This window comes from Lissotriton helveticus, chromosome 4_1 (genome assembly GCF_964261635.1).
Source record: "Lissotriton helveticus chromosome 4_1, aLisHel1.1, whole genome shotgun sequence".
Lineage (NCBI taxonomy): Eukaryota > Metazoa > Chordata > Amphibia > Caudata > Salamandridae > Lissotriton > Lissotriton helveticus.
Window position 1 is genome coordinate 1,525,051,974 of NC_136063.1, and position 14,493 is coordinate 1,525,066,466.

At 44.0% G+C, this 14,493-nt stretch overlaps 1 protein-coding gene across 5 annotated transcripts in view; it reads left to right on the top strand.

Moving 5' to 3' along the window:
* Positions 1-1,045: 1,045 nt before the first annotated feature.
* The window catches only part of MTCL1 (microtubule crosslinking factor 1), a 552,568-nt gene continuing 539,120 nt past the window's right edge, over positions 1,046-14,493 (top strand). For 3 of the 5 annotated variants that reach the window (XM_078688126.1, XM_078688128.1, XM_078688127.1), the window contains exon 1: positions 1,048-2,111. In XM_078688126.1, the coding sequence (XP_078544252.1) occupies positions 1,338-2,111 (774 nt within the window). In that variant the 5' untranslated portion in view covers positions 1,048-1,337. Of the gene's footprint in view, positions 2,112-14,493 lie in introns of all 5 variants that reach the window. The other 2 variants (XM_078688130.1, XM_078688129.1) reach the window with 2 other exon arrangements.

Here is a 14,493-nt window from a genome sequence, read left to right on the forward strand (position 1 = left end):
GGCCCCCGGCCGTCCTCCGCACACGCCCACCGTGACGTCGGACGGCCGGGGGCTGTCCGACGCACGCAAAGGGTTAAAGAAGGTGCTCCAACTCAGGAAGAGTATGTTAACTGATGAATTATAATCGCTGTATACCTACCCTCCTTTAACATGCGGCTCTTTTTAGTGATGTTTTAACTCTTTTTAACTTGTAAATAGAGTTTCGTGATTATTTCATAAACTTTTTATTGTTTTTTTAAGTTTTCTATGTGCTTTTATGATTGTTTAATATTTCAGCTGAATAAAGCTTTTCTTAATTTAACTTGACTTGTCTATTTTCTCAGTCACCTCCAGGGGAATCCACAAACTTAGGGTACCATTAGAATACCCAGTATGTTGGAAAAAAAGGATCCACATTTGCAGTAGACAGCTTGTGTGCAAATAAAGTTATAGAGCCATAAGTGCAAACTATCAAATTAGCCAAGAAAATAGGCTCAGCATGGGAGGGGGGTGGGGGAACCCCAGCAGTAAAGGGGTTAATAGTTGAGTAATCCTACCAGTATAAAGAGTAGGATGGATGGCACAGGGGTGTAGTGGGAACAATAGACAATGGCTATAAATTCAGGAGAAATGATAGAGAAATTGATCAGGAGGGAGGGGTATATTAATACTTCCGTCTGAAGAGTACGCGGAGAGACAAAAGAGGTTTGAAAGTATTAACAGGGAATTATTACTGCACGCGTAAGCAGTAGAATGGATTATAGCGTTGTAAGGAGATTCATAGGGTAATGGTGCAAATATAAATAGGATGGACAATGTGTACGAGGAGAGCTAATACCGCGGTGTACACAGCAGCGGGGATTGTCGAGGTGTAGGGGATTAAATAGCGTCCAGCACTGGAGGCGGGCGGGATGAGCGGTAGAGAGGATACACAGAGGAGAGGGATGAATGATGCTCGCCGCTGCGCACAGCAGCAGGGCGCAGAGGCTGTGTGAGGAGAGATCGGCCGCAGCGGGTAGTAGCCCACAATAGGCTGGCAGGGATGGCGGTGGGAGGGGACACTGTATGAAAGGTGCGGGAATCGTTCTTCGCTAATACAATCTTATCCCTCGAGTCCCTCGCAGAAGGAGGAAAAAATACGAGGCGCGCAGAAGCCGGAGCGAGGACTGGGCGTCTGGTGGTGTTTGCTATAAATACGAAGGGGCCGGAGCCGTGCTGTCCGCGGTGCTGGGCCGCAGAGGGGCTGGTTTTCCGCCGGGGTCCGCTCGAGTGAGCCTCGGGCCGGGTGCCGGCATGCGGAGGGGGCCGCCTGCGGCAGCGCTGCGGTGGAGCGCCGCGGGCAGAGCCCCGGCCGGAGCATGGAGGCGCTGAGCGGCGTGGAGCCGCAGTGCGGGGGCCCCGAGCGGCGGCGGCTGCTGCTGCTGCACCGGGCGCCCTCGCCGGCCCGGCCCTGCCTGCGGGGGGAGCCGCCGCCGCACTGCAAGGGGAAGGCGCTGACCTCGCCCGTGAAGCCCCCCGCCTGTCGCCCGCAGCAGCCCCCGCCGACCCCGGGCCAGCTGGCCACCCAGAGCCGCCCCTCCCGCAGGACCGGAGGCTGCAAGAGCGGGACCCCGGGCGCGGCCAGGCCGGCGGGGGGAGCCCGGCCCGGGCCCACGCCCGCGGCCAAGAGGACTGCGGCCGCGGGCAAGCCTCCCACCGGGGCCCGAGGGGAGCCGGGGAAGCCCCCGCTGCTGCAGCCGCCGCCGCGGAGGCGATGCCCGCTGCAAGGAGAGCCCCGGGCCGGGAGCCCCGCGGCCCCCACACCGCCCCCCGGGACCCGCCTGAGCCACACGGACAGCAGCTCGGACCTGAGCGACTGCCTCTCGGAGCCGCTGTCCGACGAGCCCCGGCCGGTGGCTGCCGGGGCGGGGAGCAGCGAGTCCGGCTCCAGCGACCGCGAGCAGCCGCAGTACCCTGCCCCCGCCGCCAGGGGCGCTCCACCGCGAGGGGGCACGGAGCCGCGGGGACTGGCACCAGCGGAAGGGCCCGCGGGGGGCTCTGAGGCGGAGGACCCGCAGCAGGAGCTGCACCAGGAGGACGGGGAGCTGCAGCGGGAGGTGGAGGAGCTGCGGTCTGAGAATGACTACCTTAAGGTGAGTTCACGCCGGGCATGGCGACCCGGCACTCCCTGGCATGCCCACAGCTGCCCTGGCACAATGCATGACTACTGCGATGATATCACACTTCCGCAATCCCGAGGGCTAGCATGGCATACAGTCTCATCAATCACATGTGGTGGCACATACTGCGGGTTGTAAAAATGCCAAGACTGTGCACTCTTGTATGTTTCAAGTGCTGCCGTGGCACATCATGTATCCTCGAACATACAAGTGTCATTTGGGCATCCCTAAATGTTGCCATGTGTTTATCAGTTACCTTCGGAGGTACCACACTCAGTAGAGTCCACGGATATGCCCATATATCACATTGATTATGTTGTATGACACCTCATTCTGAGGAGTGACAGAACATTGACGAGGTAAAACGCTATACACGCAAGTCTTGGAGACTGCAATGTATACAATTTGTCAAACCTTTAATTTACCCTAAAAAAACTTCATGAGTAAGAAGGTGACGCTATGTTCCTTATTGAACTATCTGCACGAAAGTAAGTTGCGAATATTAAGGATTGTGACACAGTCCACTTCTGGGATAACGAAAAATTGTTTTGCGGTGGTCCTAAAAATATTGTATTTGTTTAACTGCGCAGCTATGCTTAGAGAATCTTCAGTCATGCAAACTAGGCCATGTGCGTGATAAATGGAAAGTATATTTCGGGCATCCCCATTCCTAAGCGCTGGAGGCAAGGCGTGACTTGGTTTTGACAGAATGCAGCTACTGTATATAAACAGAGGCCCCTATGAGGCTCTGTGAATAGAAAGCCGTTTTATACTCCAACGCCATTGGTTGCTCTTGAAGCCTGCACATTTCAAACCAAATAACTGTCAAACGCTCGAGCTGGAGCAAAAAAAAAAAGTTTAAAAAAGACAGATGCAAGAGTCTATTCTTAGAACTAAGGAACGAAGCAAAAGATTTCACGGTCTTTGTGTGTCTGTCACATGTGCTCATCTCAGACCGCTGAGAGTTTTGTTACGACGTGTGACAGCTGAGGTACCCACAGCTGTCTGTATCCATGCACTGGGTTTATGATTCAGCAGCAGCAGGCGCTGACTGGTCCAATATTGCTGTTCTCTAGCGACTAACGTGTTGTTATCTTATCTGTAGGGAGAGAGGGTTTGTTTTCATCCCGCAGGGGACTTCTACACTATGGTTTAATTACGCAGTGTTTTCGCCTCGGTGTTGTCTTGCCTTGCCCTCTTGTGTCTGTATGAATCAGACAACATGTTTGGTACCAGCAGATGACGTTTCATTAAATGCCGTTATTTATTTTATTTCTTATCTAAAAATAAAAGCAAAGAAAAAACACACAATTTCTGTGAAGGGCGTTGCTGGCAAAGGGATACTCCATGTTATCTTTAACGGATTGATCCAGTCGAGGTTTCTTCGCAGCACATTGTATTCTGGAATTTGTAGTTTATCTATTAACAGTGTAAGTGAGAGTTTAGTATCCCTGCGTGCAAAGTATTGTTGGCTTAAAAGCCAGAATTGGCTGAAGATGTCACATAGGACTTGAGGGCATTTGTTGGCTATGTTTTGTGGGAGTGTTAGGCCATTTAAATGTGCCAGTATAGTAATACCCGACTTTAATTAGCAGTAATCACAATTAGACCAAGTTCTACTTTCTTTGTATTATTGATTAACAGACCAAGGTAGACCTCCTGAAACAGACCCTACAAAAGAACAAAAAACGAAAAGATTGATTCTCCTCTTTGTGAAGAGTGATTGTCAACCCAAGAAGCGACCATGTCAAAAGTAAGAGACAGCGGATGTCGGTAGAGAAGGGGCCCAGGTTTGGTACAAGGAAAATCAGAGTAAAGAATTTTACAAAGAGTAAGTCATCCTTGCATTGCAAATCCATCCCTGTCCCTTGTCCCGCTAACTAACAGAGGACATAAGAGGCAGAAAGATGTAAACACAGAAACCACATGCGCTGCCAGACATCAAACTTAAATGAGGAGCAGTGCAATGACAGTCTCAAAGAATCTAACAGTCGTCCCACAATATGTAGCCATCAGTGCTCACACCTAAAGCTTTTAATGGGACATGAATGTGTGCAGTGATAGCCGCGTTGCTGTCCAGCGTAAAGCCGCTAGACAGATAGGCCTCTGCAATCTATCGTGGAAGTTGTCTTTGCATGGGTAGATCTACTGTAAGTGACCTGGTGTAAAAAATAAAATAAATAGCCTACTGGTAAACAATCACCTGAGTTTGTCTGTGTGCGCTTTTGTGTAGCTCCAAAGGCACAAAACCAACCTGCCTGAAGCTCAAAATGAGGCTGGTCTATTGCAGTTAACAGACGGTCTTACTGACATCCAGAACAGATAGTGAGTATCCTAATTAGAAGATGCAGAAAGTGGAGGTAAAGACAACTCTACAGGCATCTGGAAATCTGGAGGAATATGAAGAGCCAGACCAAGTCTAAATTGCACTAAAGGGTTCGGAAGAAAATAATTCCCGTTATCTCCAGGGCTTTAACTCAACCATATGGCCACCAAAATTGGTCACTATCTTCAGAGACCCCTTGGAGAAGCCCCCACTCGCAGTTCTGTTTGATCTTTGTTAATGACCTGGAGGATTCTAGGCAAATCAAAGGGCAGGAGGACAGGCCTGACCAGAGGACAGTATACAAACCTTTGTTTCACACCTGTTAAAAAGTACTTCTAGTATCTATTGTATCACGCTAAAGTAAATGAGCATCTGGATTACTGTGTTGACTCTGGCCTCGTTATCTTTGCATTCCCTCTAACCATTATCCCTGCCTCTCGGTTCCCACACAGCGTAAGGGTGGGTCTGGCATGCAGATAAGGCTGCGGGAAGAGAAACTGGGTGAGCGGGGAGACCTATTCTGGGAGTTCTGCCAAATATTTCAAATACTGAGATCCAGACATTATGTACCAACAAGGGGCCAACATAATGCCCACGTCCCTTCATCGTCCTATTCTAGAGGGTGAAAGGAATGAAGGGAAAGCAAACATGCTTTTTGGCCACTTGGCAATCGGGATATACACTGCCGATGCCGCCGGCTCCTTAGTCTTATTGCAGTGGGGTGGAAGTAGAGAATCACTGATGATGAATAGGCCCAGTCATGGGCGATTAAACCTGGCTCAGATCAGTTGGAAAGTTTCTTCTTTGAAAGAGAAGTCCCTGGAGGAAGATGCGAGCAGCCTGTAGATTGTCCACATATTGACTATACAATGCTGCTCAATAAAAGTGATTGCACTTTTCCCAAAGGCCCCTTTGGTTTGACCTCAGCACCCAAGTGTTTGATTGGTTGCTCCATGTCAATCCACTTATTTCATTGCTACTCTGTTCACCTTGATAAGGATTTCTTGACTTTGGATGAGTGGGGTGAATGACTATCGAGGCTTCCAGATTGCAGTTGGGTCCTGTCATTCGGGGGAAGCAGGTACCGTCTGACAGAGTCCACCTGCCCTGCACTGACCTGTCATCGAGGGTCATCCCACCGCTTCTGATTTTGGCATTGGTAGTGATGAAACATTAAGCTAGGGTACGCCAGGACTCTTCAACAGATTGATTCACTCCAACTTCGTCTGCATTGGAATCAAAAAGTGATTCACTCCAACTTCGTCTGCATTGGAATCAAAAATTGAATTCTAACTGGAATCTAATGATCCCAATCCTATAAAGTTGGGCCCCTATACTTTAGAATTTTCAGGATTACAGGCATCAGATACAGGATTCCAGAGATCACAGTAAAAACTATTACCAATATATTTCCATGGGCATCAGGTCACCGATACATGTTGGCTCTTGTGACACCAACAGAGATACCATACAACCTATGCCTTTATTTCTTCAGTGAGCGCCTATTCGTGTATTTCTAGATGACTGCATACCCCTTGCATTGCACAGAGAGCCTGCTTGTGATATATGACATGAATCGTCAAGTTGTTCAGTTAGATAAAGACCTCAATGGTATGTTTCATGCAGCAGTCCACCAAAGAGATTAGCGTTGTGGTCGAACCTTGAGGCTGGGTGTAGCAGTGATTTGAATCGAAATGGCAAGACTTGAAACTGAAAAAAAGCTATACCATCAGAAACCTAATAAACCTCTGACCATGTCTTGCTATTAAGGTACGAATGTGTTTTGTAGATTAATTGAGGTTAAGAAGATGTTGGGGGCTACCAGAAAATGACAGCATTTTTTCCATTTGGAAAGAAATGGTTGTCCGAGACTTTTTGCAACTCTTAATGGGTAGCACCAAACCGTACTGTCCTGATACCTTCAGGAACTGCAACCTCACCTTCCACTTTCCTGATGTGGAACTGGATATTGGACCCCTTTCTGGGTATTGGACCTCATTGTCTTCAATTTCATGCACCTATCTACACAATAGGTTCTTGTTTACTCTGTTCATCGCTTTAGCTCAAAATAGCCATTTAAAAATAGGAAGGTTGTTGAACTTTTTGTGGGAGCTGCATTTCTTGTCTGTAGCTGCTTTCTAAAAGGTGTTTGGAATTTTTCACATTGGAAAAGCATCTGTTATGAATGTGTGAATGTGGATTAAAGATGCTAGACAAGGGTCGATTAGTGGAGGAGCAGGCTTTTCAGATGTGACTATTGAATTAATTGCTTCTTCTATCACAGAAGTAAATGCCTCTAGTAGTCATGCAGTTTTCTGAATTTGCAAATTGACTCTATCCTGTTACATGTGCTGAGTTTATTTCACCCCTGAATGCCTCAATTAACAGGTTCCCGGAATGAGGGATCTAATTAGATTGCACATGTTAAGTAACAGTAGTTAAATGGCATATATAGTGTCCACTCCTGCTTTTTATGATTTTTTTTTGTCTTTAAAACTAATATGCATTAATGTGTGCTTCAGAGAAGTTAAAGCAGTATAATGTCGAGTTAAGCTTGCATTTGCAGTGGCATATCATGTCTCTGATCTACAACATTCCACTGTTCGCTTCTAAAAGGTGAGCGTAATGGACCAATCACTGTTGTACATACTGTATTATACTTTGGGTAAGCAATAGGCTTAATTATTAATCAGAGCACTTCCTTACACTCGTGCATTGGGCAGAGATGTTCTTCGTGCAGTGGAGCATTGGCATCAAGATACAAGAGCACGACTAGGGAATAAAAGGGCTTTTGTAGCTTAGGGCTTGTGTGAGTGTGGTTCATCACATCTTTCAGAGGTACTGTTAAAATTGTACATGAATCGAAACATGATGCAAGTGTAGTGAACCTTTACAAATATAACACCGGTTACAGATTTGATGTACATGGGACTATGTTGACAATAGTTTTTACTGTTACCCCTGGAATCCGGTATGTGATACCCAGGATCCTGCAAATTCAGCGGACATGGGCCAATATCATAGGACTGGGACCATCAGATTGCAGTTTTACATATTCCGGTGATGACAATTATCATGTTATGAGTGATGTAGTATGTGAGGTCATCAGTAGTGTATGGCGTGGGTGCAAATTATAGCTCACTAAATTATAACGGATGAATTTGAGTGGTTTTAGTTTCTACACTTTCATTTTGTATTATTTCAGCACCTAATTATAACATCACTCTGACTTATGTTTTCCTCCGTAAACGTTCGAGTTTTTTTTTTAACAAAGTAAGAGATTCGAGGTTAATACAATTTCTAACTATAACGTCACTTTAGCCGTGTCTATTTCCAGTAAAGTTCCAGTTTTTTTATCATATTCACCCAACTTCCCGTCTACAGCTTTTAAAGGAGCAACAGTCTGTTGCCATAGGACCTGGCCTCAAGCCAGGCCCAGTGCCCAACCCCCCTGCCATGTACAGCCTTTAGCCGTATGCAGTGTCGGTTGGCCACACGGCCTGGCCTGTGGCCAGGGCACTAGGTCCCTGTGTCCTGTAACAGCCGCAACATTTCTGTTGAAGTTGTGCCCAGCCAATCCGATCACTTGGTCCTGCAGGACTGATACTGGTACCAAAATCACTGACGTGGAAAAAAAGCTCCCTCAGCCAATTAGATCACTCTATTTTTTTTTACTTTAAGGTACTTTTGGAGTCCAGCAGGACTCCAGTAGGACCAACAATTCAAATATATATACTTTTTTTTTTTTTTAAACCCTTTCAAGCCCAGCCCAAGCACATCTTTAAACACAAATTTTTAAACATCAGAACGGACACCAAATCACAAAAAACATGTTTTCTGAGTAAAATTCTTACTGTCTATCAAATTTAGTGTAATTTCATCCAGCTGTTTTCTGTCTCGCTTCCCAAAATTTCCAATGGGAATTAACAAGGGAAAACAATGTGTCAGGCTCACTCTTTTCTCTGCCCCCTCTGCTTGACAGATCACTCCTAAAATTTCCAGGAAGGAGCTGTGTGGATGAACTTTGTTTTGGAAAGTTTGCAAAGATTCATCAAACCGCACCAAAGCATTTAGTGAAATAATAAACTCTTCCTATGGAAACTGTGACCTAACTATAACTACACGGTGATTGTCATGTAATTTATATAGTATTAATAATTATGTTACAGTACAATATAATGGCCGCCTCTATAGCTTCTTTGCATGACTGTCCTTGCCTCCATAAGCTCCTAGCAAAAGATTTTCCTCCAATGAGGTTTGTAAATCGGCAAAGTTGTTTCTCGAAATGGCAGTCAAAAGAAAAGCATCTCCGATTGATTTGAATTAAAATTAATTTTAAACAATGTCCCTAAATTTCATATTTTAATTTTCTTACAAACAGTTCTTATACAAGACGCATCATGTGTACTCGTTTATTGTCAGCATTAACGTCATCGAGGAGTTTTGGTGACAAGAAATGTATTCATAAAGCACAATAGAGCCCTACAGTAACATTATTGAAGCACAGTACCCATGCTATCTTTTCTTTAATTCTTTTTTCTAATTCTATACGGATTTCCCAAGAGGTAATGTCGTTCATTCGAGAGCAGTACTACAGCCACTGAGCTAATTTCTATCCTTCTCAATTCTTAAAATTTGCAATTCTTGAGAATGTCGTCCTTCCTGTATATGGTTTTGAAACCACTAATGTTTAATACATTTTCTGTCTTTGTATGTTTTTTGCGCAAAGACAGAAAATGTTTTATGTTATGCTTTTTAATAATACCCTATCGTTCAGTGCTCTTAATATTTTCCTATTGTGTTTGTTATTTGAAGAGTCCTCACCCGCGGTGAGTGATTGGACAGTTGAGGGTTGTGGGGGCTGGGAGACCTCAGGGTCCTTGTTTATCAGCGGAGTCTTGTGCTCTACTTCTGCATGTGACTTCTCCGGATTGGTGCTTCACCTGCTGTGACCCACATGGCTGATGAAAACCCACGCAGTCTTAAGAACTGAAACCCTCAGGCACGTGGAACTTCTTAGATAATGCAGCTGGGCAGCGTGATGTAGACAGGCGGCCTCTGAAAGATGCGCTAACATAATGTTGGAGAATGACAACCTTGAAAAATTGTTTGGGAGGGAATATGGCATTTAATCTATTTTACAAATGTATTGTTTTAACACATGCAGTAAAATGTATTGTCAGTAAGGAATAAGATTGTATAAATCTTACCTGCACAAAGAGTCCTTTGTTAGTGTTTTGCGGACTGGGAATTCCACAAGCAGTGGATGACACCAATGGTTCTGCACCATATGTTGTTGCATTGATCACTATATGCTGATATATCTCATCTTGAGAATGAAGCTGTGTTTCCCTACTTGCACGAATAAGGCCAAGAACCTCCATGGGACAGTTGCGCTTTATTTTCTAAGACCGTGCTATTAATTTGTTGGATAAAAACACTTGTCTAGTCTTGTGAGACGTTTAAGAGGGGACATAGTGCTGCAGAAACAAATTATTATATTTTATTTACCAAATCAAACATTTATACATTTGAATTGATTGAAATGTAGGTTTGCATTTGTGAAGAGCTGCTTAAATTCATTTAAATTTTAGGTGGGAAGAAGGGTTTGATCTTCCATATTGCAAGATAAGACAACCTTATGGGGCAAACTAGTGCAGGGGCGAAATTATTGGAAAAGATCTGGAAAATGTGCTTGTCATGTGCCTGGAAAGCACCGCATTAGGCAAGCTTGACTGTCGCCTGGAGTGCTACAAATCCTTGCACTAATCTGCTCCTGTTGAGAGGCAACAGTGAGGGAAAGGAGATGTGGTAGAAGTGAAACAGGCATGTAGGCCTCCTGAAGTGTTTAATTTGCTGGCCATTACCTAGAATCCGGAAAATTCTTCGGCAGATCAAGCCAAGGTAGCTAGGATGCTAGATCGCACCCAAGAGCAGCAAATGTGTAAAAGTGTACCTGAGATAGGATGGGCAAACTCTAGCTCTGCCTTGGATAGCAAAATGTCTACCATGTGCCTAACGCACAGTCTCACTAATATCCACCTGTACAATGGAGACTTTGGCCCAATCAGTATCACGCATGACATATTGCCTATTTTTTTAGACTGTGGAAGTTCTTTGCTGTAAGAGTTTTTCTCTTAGCCATGATCCAGCATTCTAGAATCGTACTTTAACAGGATCCTCAAATATAGGGAAATTCATATAAATAGTTGAGCATTTTTCTATTTTACAATTGTTTCGTTTTCAGGGTGGATTCTCCAATTCTTATTAGTTTCTTTTTGTATTTCTTGTTGCATGAGTACCTTATTCACAAAGATTAACCTGGAGTATTATAAATTTGTCTTGCCCACTCTTGGAAAAAAATCTTTGGGAATTAGGCCCAGATCTTTATTTTCCTCCTATCCTTTTTCTTTGGACAACGATTGAACTCACTTTGTGCAGTGTCACAAAAGTTGAGAGTTATTGATTTCAGTATTTTTTATTTAATTATTAGTCTCTTCCTGCCAAGAGGTAGAGCCCTCTGAAGGTCCAGAAGTACCTTCTTAAGTAATGATAGGAGCTCCCAGTTCCGTCATCTGAGCCGTTTGAAACTGAATTACCGTCTGACACTAAAAAAGCGGAAAAGCTCCGTAGTGGTCCATAACAAAAACATGTTGGATTTTGCTTAGCTAGAAGCAATTTAAAATAGAAGTATAGTAATGTGTCGGATCAACACCGGTCAACAATTTTATGAATCTACTTTAATATCGAACAAAAGTACAGTAATCAATATCACTTGAAAGTCAGTTTTTCCAACAGTATAATCATGCTTTGTTGTAATCAAAATAGCACGTGTGGTACAAAATTGCAAAACAAAAAACCACAAAGGCCTTAATTACAAACATTTTCTGTGATCAGATGCAACTTACTCCTGACATCATGGGTCTTATTGTAGAGTAGACATGTGTACCTTCTGCATCCTCAGCTTGCTACTAAAAACTCAGGCACTGCCCTTTCTACTCCTACTTTAAAGGTTATGAAGGAATAGAGTAAACATGCTAAATAGAGATCTGTTTATTTGCAATTTCTGCTTCTTACCATTACTCTGCCTCATCAGCAGCAAGGGGGGTGGGGTTAAAGGGCTCAATGTGAGACAAGGGGTGAACTGTGCAGTGTCATCAGGGGTCTGTCAAGTAATAAACACAGTAAAGGTCTTGCTCACTCCCTTGTAGGTTACCCACCATGCATTTCATATACATGTGAACTTTGCCAAGTGACTCCTAAAGATGGTCCCAGTTGGAGTTTGGGGGGGGGGGGGGGGGCAAAAGGTAGGGGAAACATTCCTTAGCAATACTGGTAGTTCTTGATTGAAAATGGGTTGTACATGAGTTGAAAAGCAAGACACCCAAACTACCCTGACACAGGGTAGACAAGATTCCAGCATATGGTCTTCCAGGCATAATAATCCAATAGGAACAAGCATTGGTAAAGCTAATGGGTCTCATCTTTTGCCCATGTCAGTAACGTGGCATGCTGTTCAGCATGGCTAAAAGTTAGTGAAGTGGGGAGGAGTGGTGTATATTGCTGTGGAGTGGCATAGAATGAAGTGGGGTAGACTGGCGTGGAGTGGAGTGGGGTGAAGTACAGTGGGGTGGGATGGAGTGGAGTGGTATGGAATGGCATTAAGTGAAATGGAGTGGCATAGAGTAGTACAGTCATGAGCATAAGTAATTAGGCATCAATAGGGACCCCAGATGGGGTGAAAGCAACATAAATAAAAAGCTGTATGCCTATGTTGAAAGTAGGAAAGCACATTGCACAGCCAGGAAAAATACCCTTATAAAATATAAAATGTGTGTTTCAAAAAGACGAGGAAGAACACACATTCTTAGTCCTTGCTCCAGGGAGGAGCTAACACAAGAAAGAAAGGAAGGGAAGCCAGCGGGAGGTAAGCAAGCGAAAGATTGCAAATGAGAGTGACCATGAAAACAACTAATGCCATGCTGTGGGAGAGGTGTAAACCAACTGAATTGTAAACCATATGTCTCGCAGCACATTGCATGGGCTGGCTGTGTAGGCTAGACCTAAAAACAATTCAACTTTAATATACTGTGAGCAAGGGGAAGTGTTAACCGAAATGGGAAGGTGTTTGCAGTCAAAATAAATTGTCACCTTGAAGACCAAGAGCTTGTGGCTCCTGTTTTTCTGATGGAGAGAAGAACACCAGTGTGAGTAGCTGTACCACAGGCTGTTTCTACGCCCGTTCCCACAAGCATCCATACAGAATTGGCAGAAGGGAAAGTGGAAATTGTGCGCAATGCGGATATATATATATATATATATATATATATATATATATATATATATATGTATGTATGTATGTATGTGTGTATATATATATATATATATATATATATATATATATATATATATATATATATATATATATATATATATATATATAATGATCAAGTCCCCTGTGAGGGACGAAACGCGTCACGGCTACTGCGATCTGTGGGGAGCAGTAATAAAATAGCAAAGGAACAAATTCCTGTGGAGAAGGCGAAACGAGGAGGAGTGTATTTGGAGATATATATTTCTGTAGATGAATCCTCCCCAACACACAAGGCACCAAAGTACATGAACTGCGTAGATGGTGCTAATTTCCACCGGAATGCCCTTTACTAACATGTTGCACATTTATCCAAAGTGCTAAGACATTCATCCGTTGACTTGCATTCAGTCAAATTGCAGCAGCCTGGTGGTAGGCCTTCCTCAGTACTCTTTATTATCCTTAGTTACAGTTATTAACTTTGCTCCAATCTTATTTAACCTTCGGAAGCACTCGCCCACCTCTTTCTTTTGACACAATGACTGTCATCCAACGGAAGGTCACTCTTCGCATTAGACATTTACTTTCAATACATCTTGTGGACTTTTTCCAGGCTACTTTGCTGACAGTGAGTCGGCATGCTGTCACCAAGAATGGACCATCTGCCAACCTAACGCTATTAAGTGGATTCTAACTGCCTGGTGTCTCATCCAGGCTCCGATCTCTCCACTTACAGGTCCCTCTTCGGGGGCACTCCTGCTACCTGACATCCTTGCGTGCCCTGCAGACTCGCCTCTTCTGATCAGAAAAGGCGAATAACTTGGGGCCTGATTTAGAGTTCCGCTGATGGGTTACTCCGTCACAAACATAACGGATATTCCACCCGCTGTATTACACATGCATTAAATCCAACAGCGCTTAATATGACGGATGATATATTTGTTTGTGACCGAATAACCGGTCATCCCGTCCGCAAACTCTAAATCTGGCCATAAGTCCTCGATTGCTTTAACATTTGTAAGTAACATCTTTGGATAAACCTCCCCCCCCCCCCCCCCCCATAAAAAACCCCTAATGCACTTCCTGTCTCTTTAACACACAATCGCTGTTTGGTACATATCCCTCTCTGGTTTACCTTCCTCATCCAGTTATTTGACACTCATGCTACGTACGTCATCGCTCTTTTTTTTTTTAAGTTCAAGAAAATTTTATTAATAGTAATAAGAGAGAAAACCAGGTGTCAAAACAAAGTACAACGTGGTATCAAAGTAAAGAATCTGAGCATACTAATACAATCATACAAATGCGAGCAATATAATAAAAGAAATCTGGGTACAAGATGAGAAAAAGGGAAAAGGCAAGGAAAAAAAAAAAAAAAAACGGTAAGCATAAAATATGAAAAGCATGATAACATTGGAAAGTATATAAAAAAAAGGTTGGTACAATGGAGGATAAGTGGAATGTATCGAGCGATTAAGGAGGTTTAGGAACTTCCTGTTGTGGAGGCGAAGGGTGAAACAAGCGTTTACTACATGAGTCCAGATAAAGTGTGACGGGAGTCCATAAGTCCATGCGTTTTGTAGCCATACACGCCGGGAAAACATGGGCAGTATCGAGTCTATGGTTATGACAGACATTAAACCACCACGCTTTGAAGGAAATTTTGGAGAAGTCTTTCCAGTTGACCGTTATTTGTTGGAAGGCAGCAGCAAGTAATA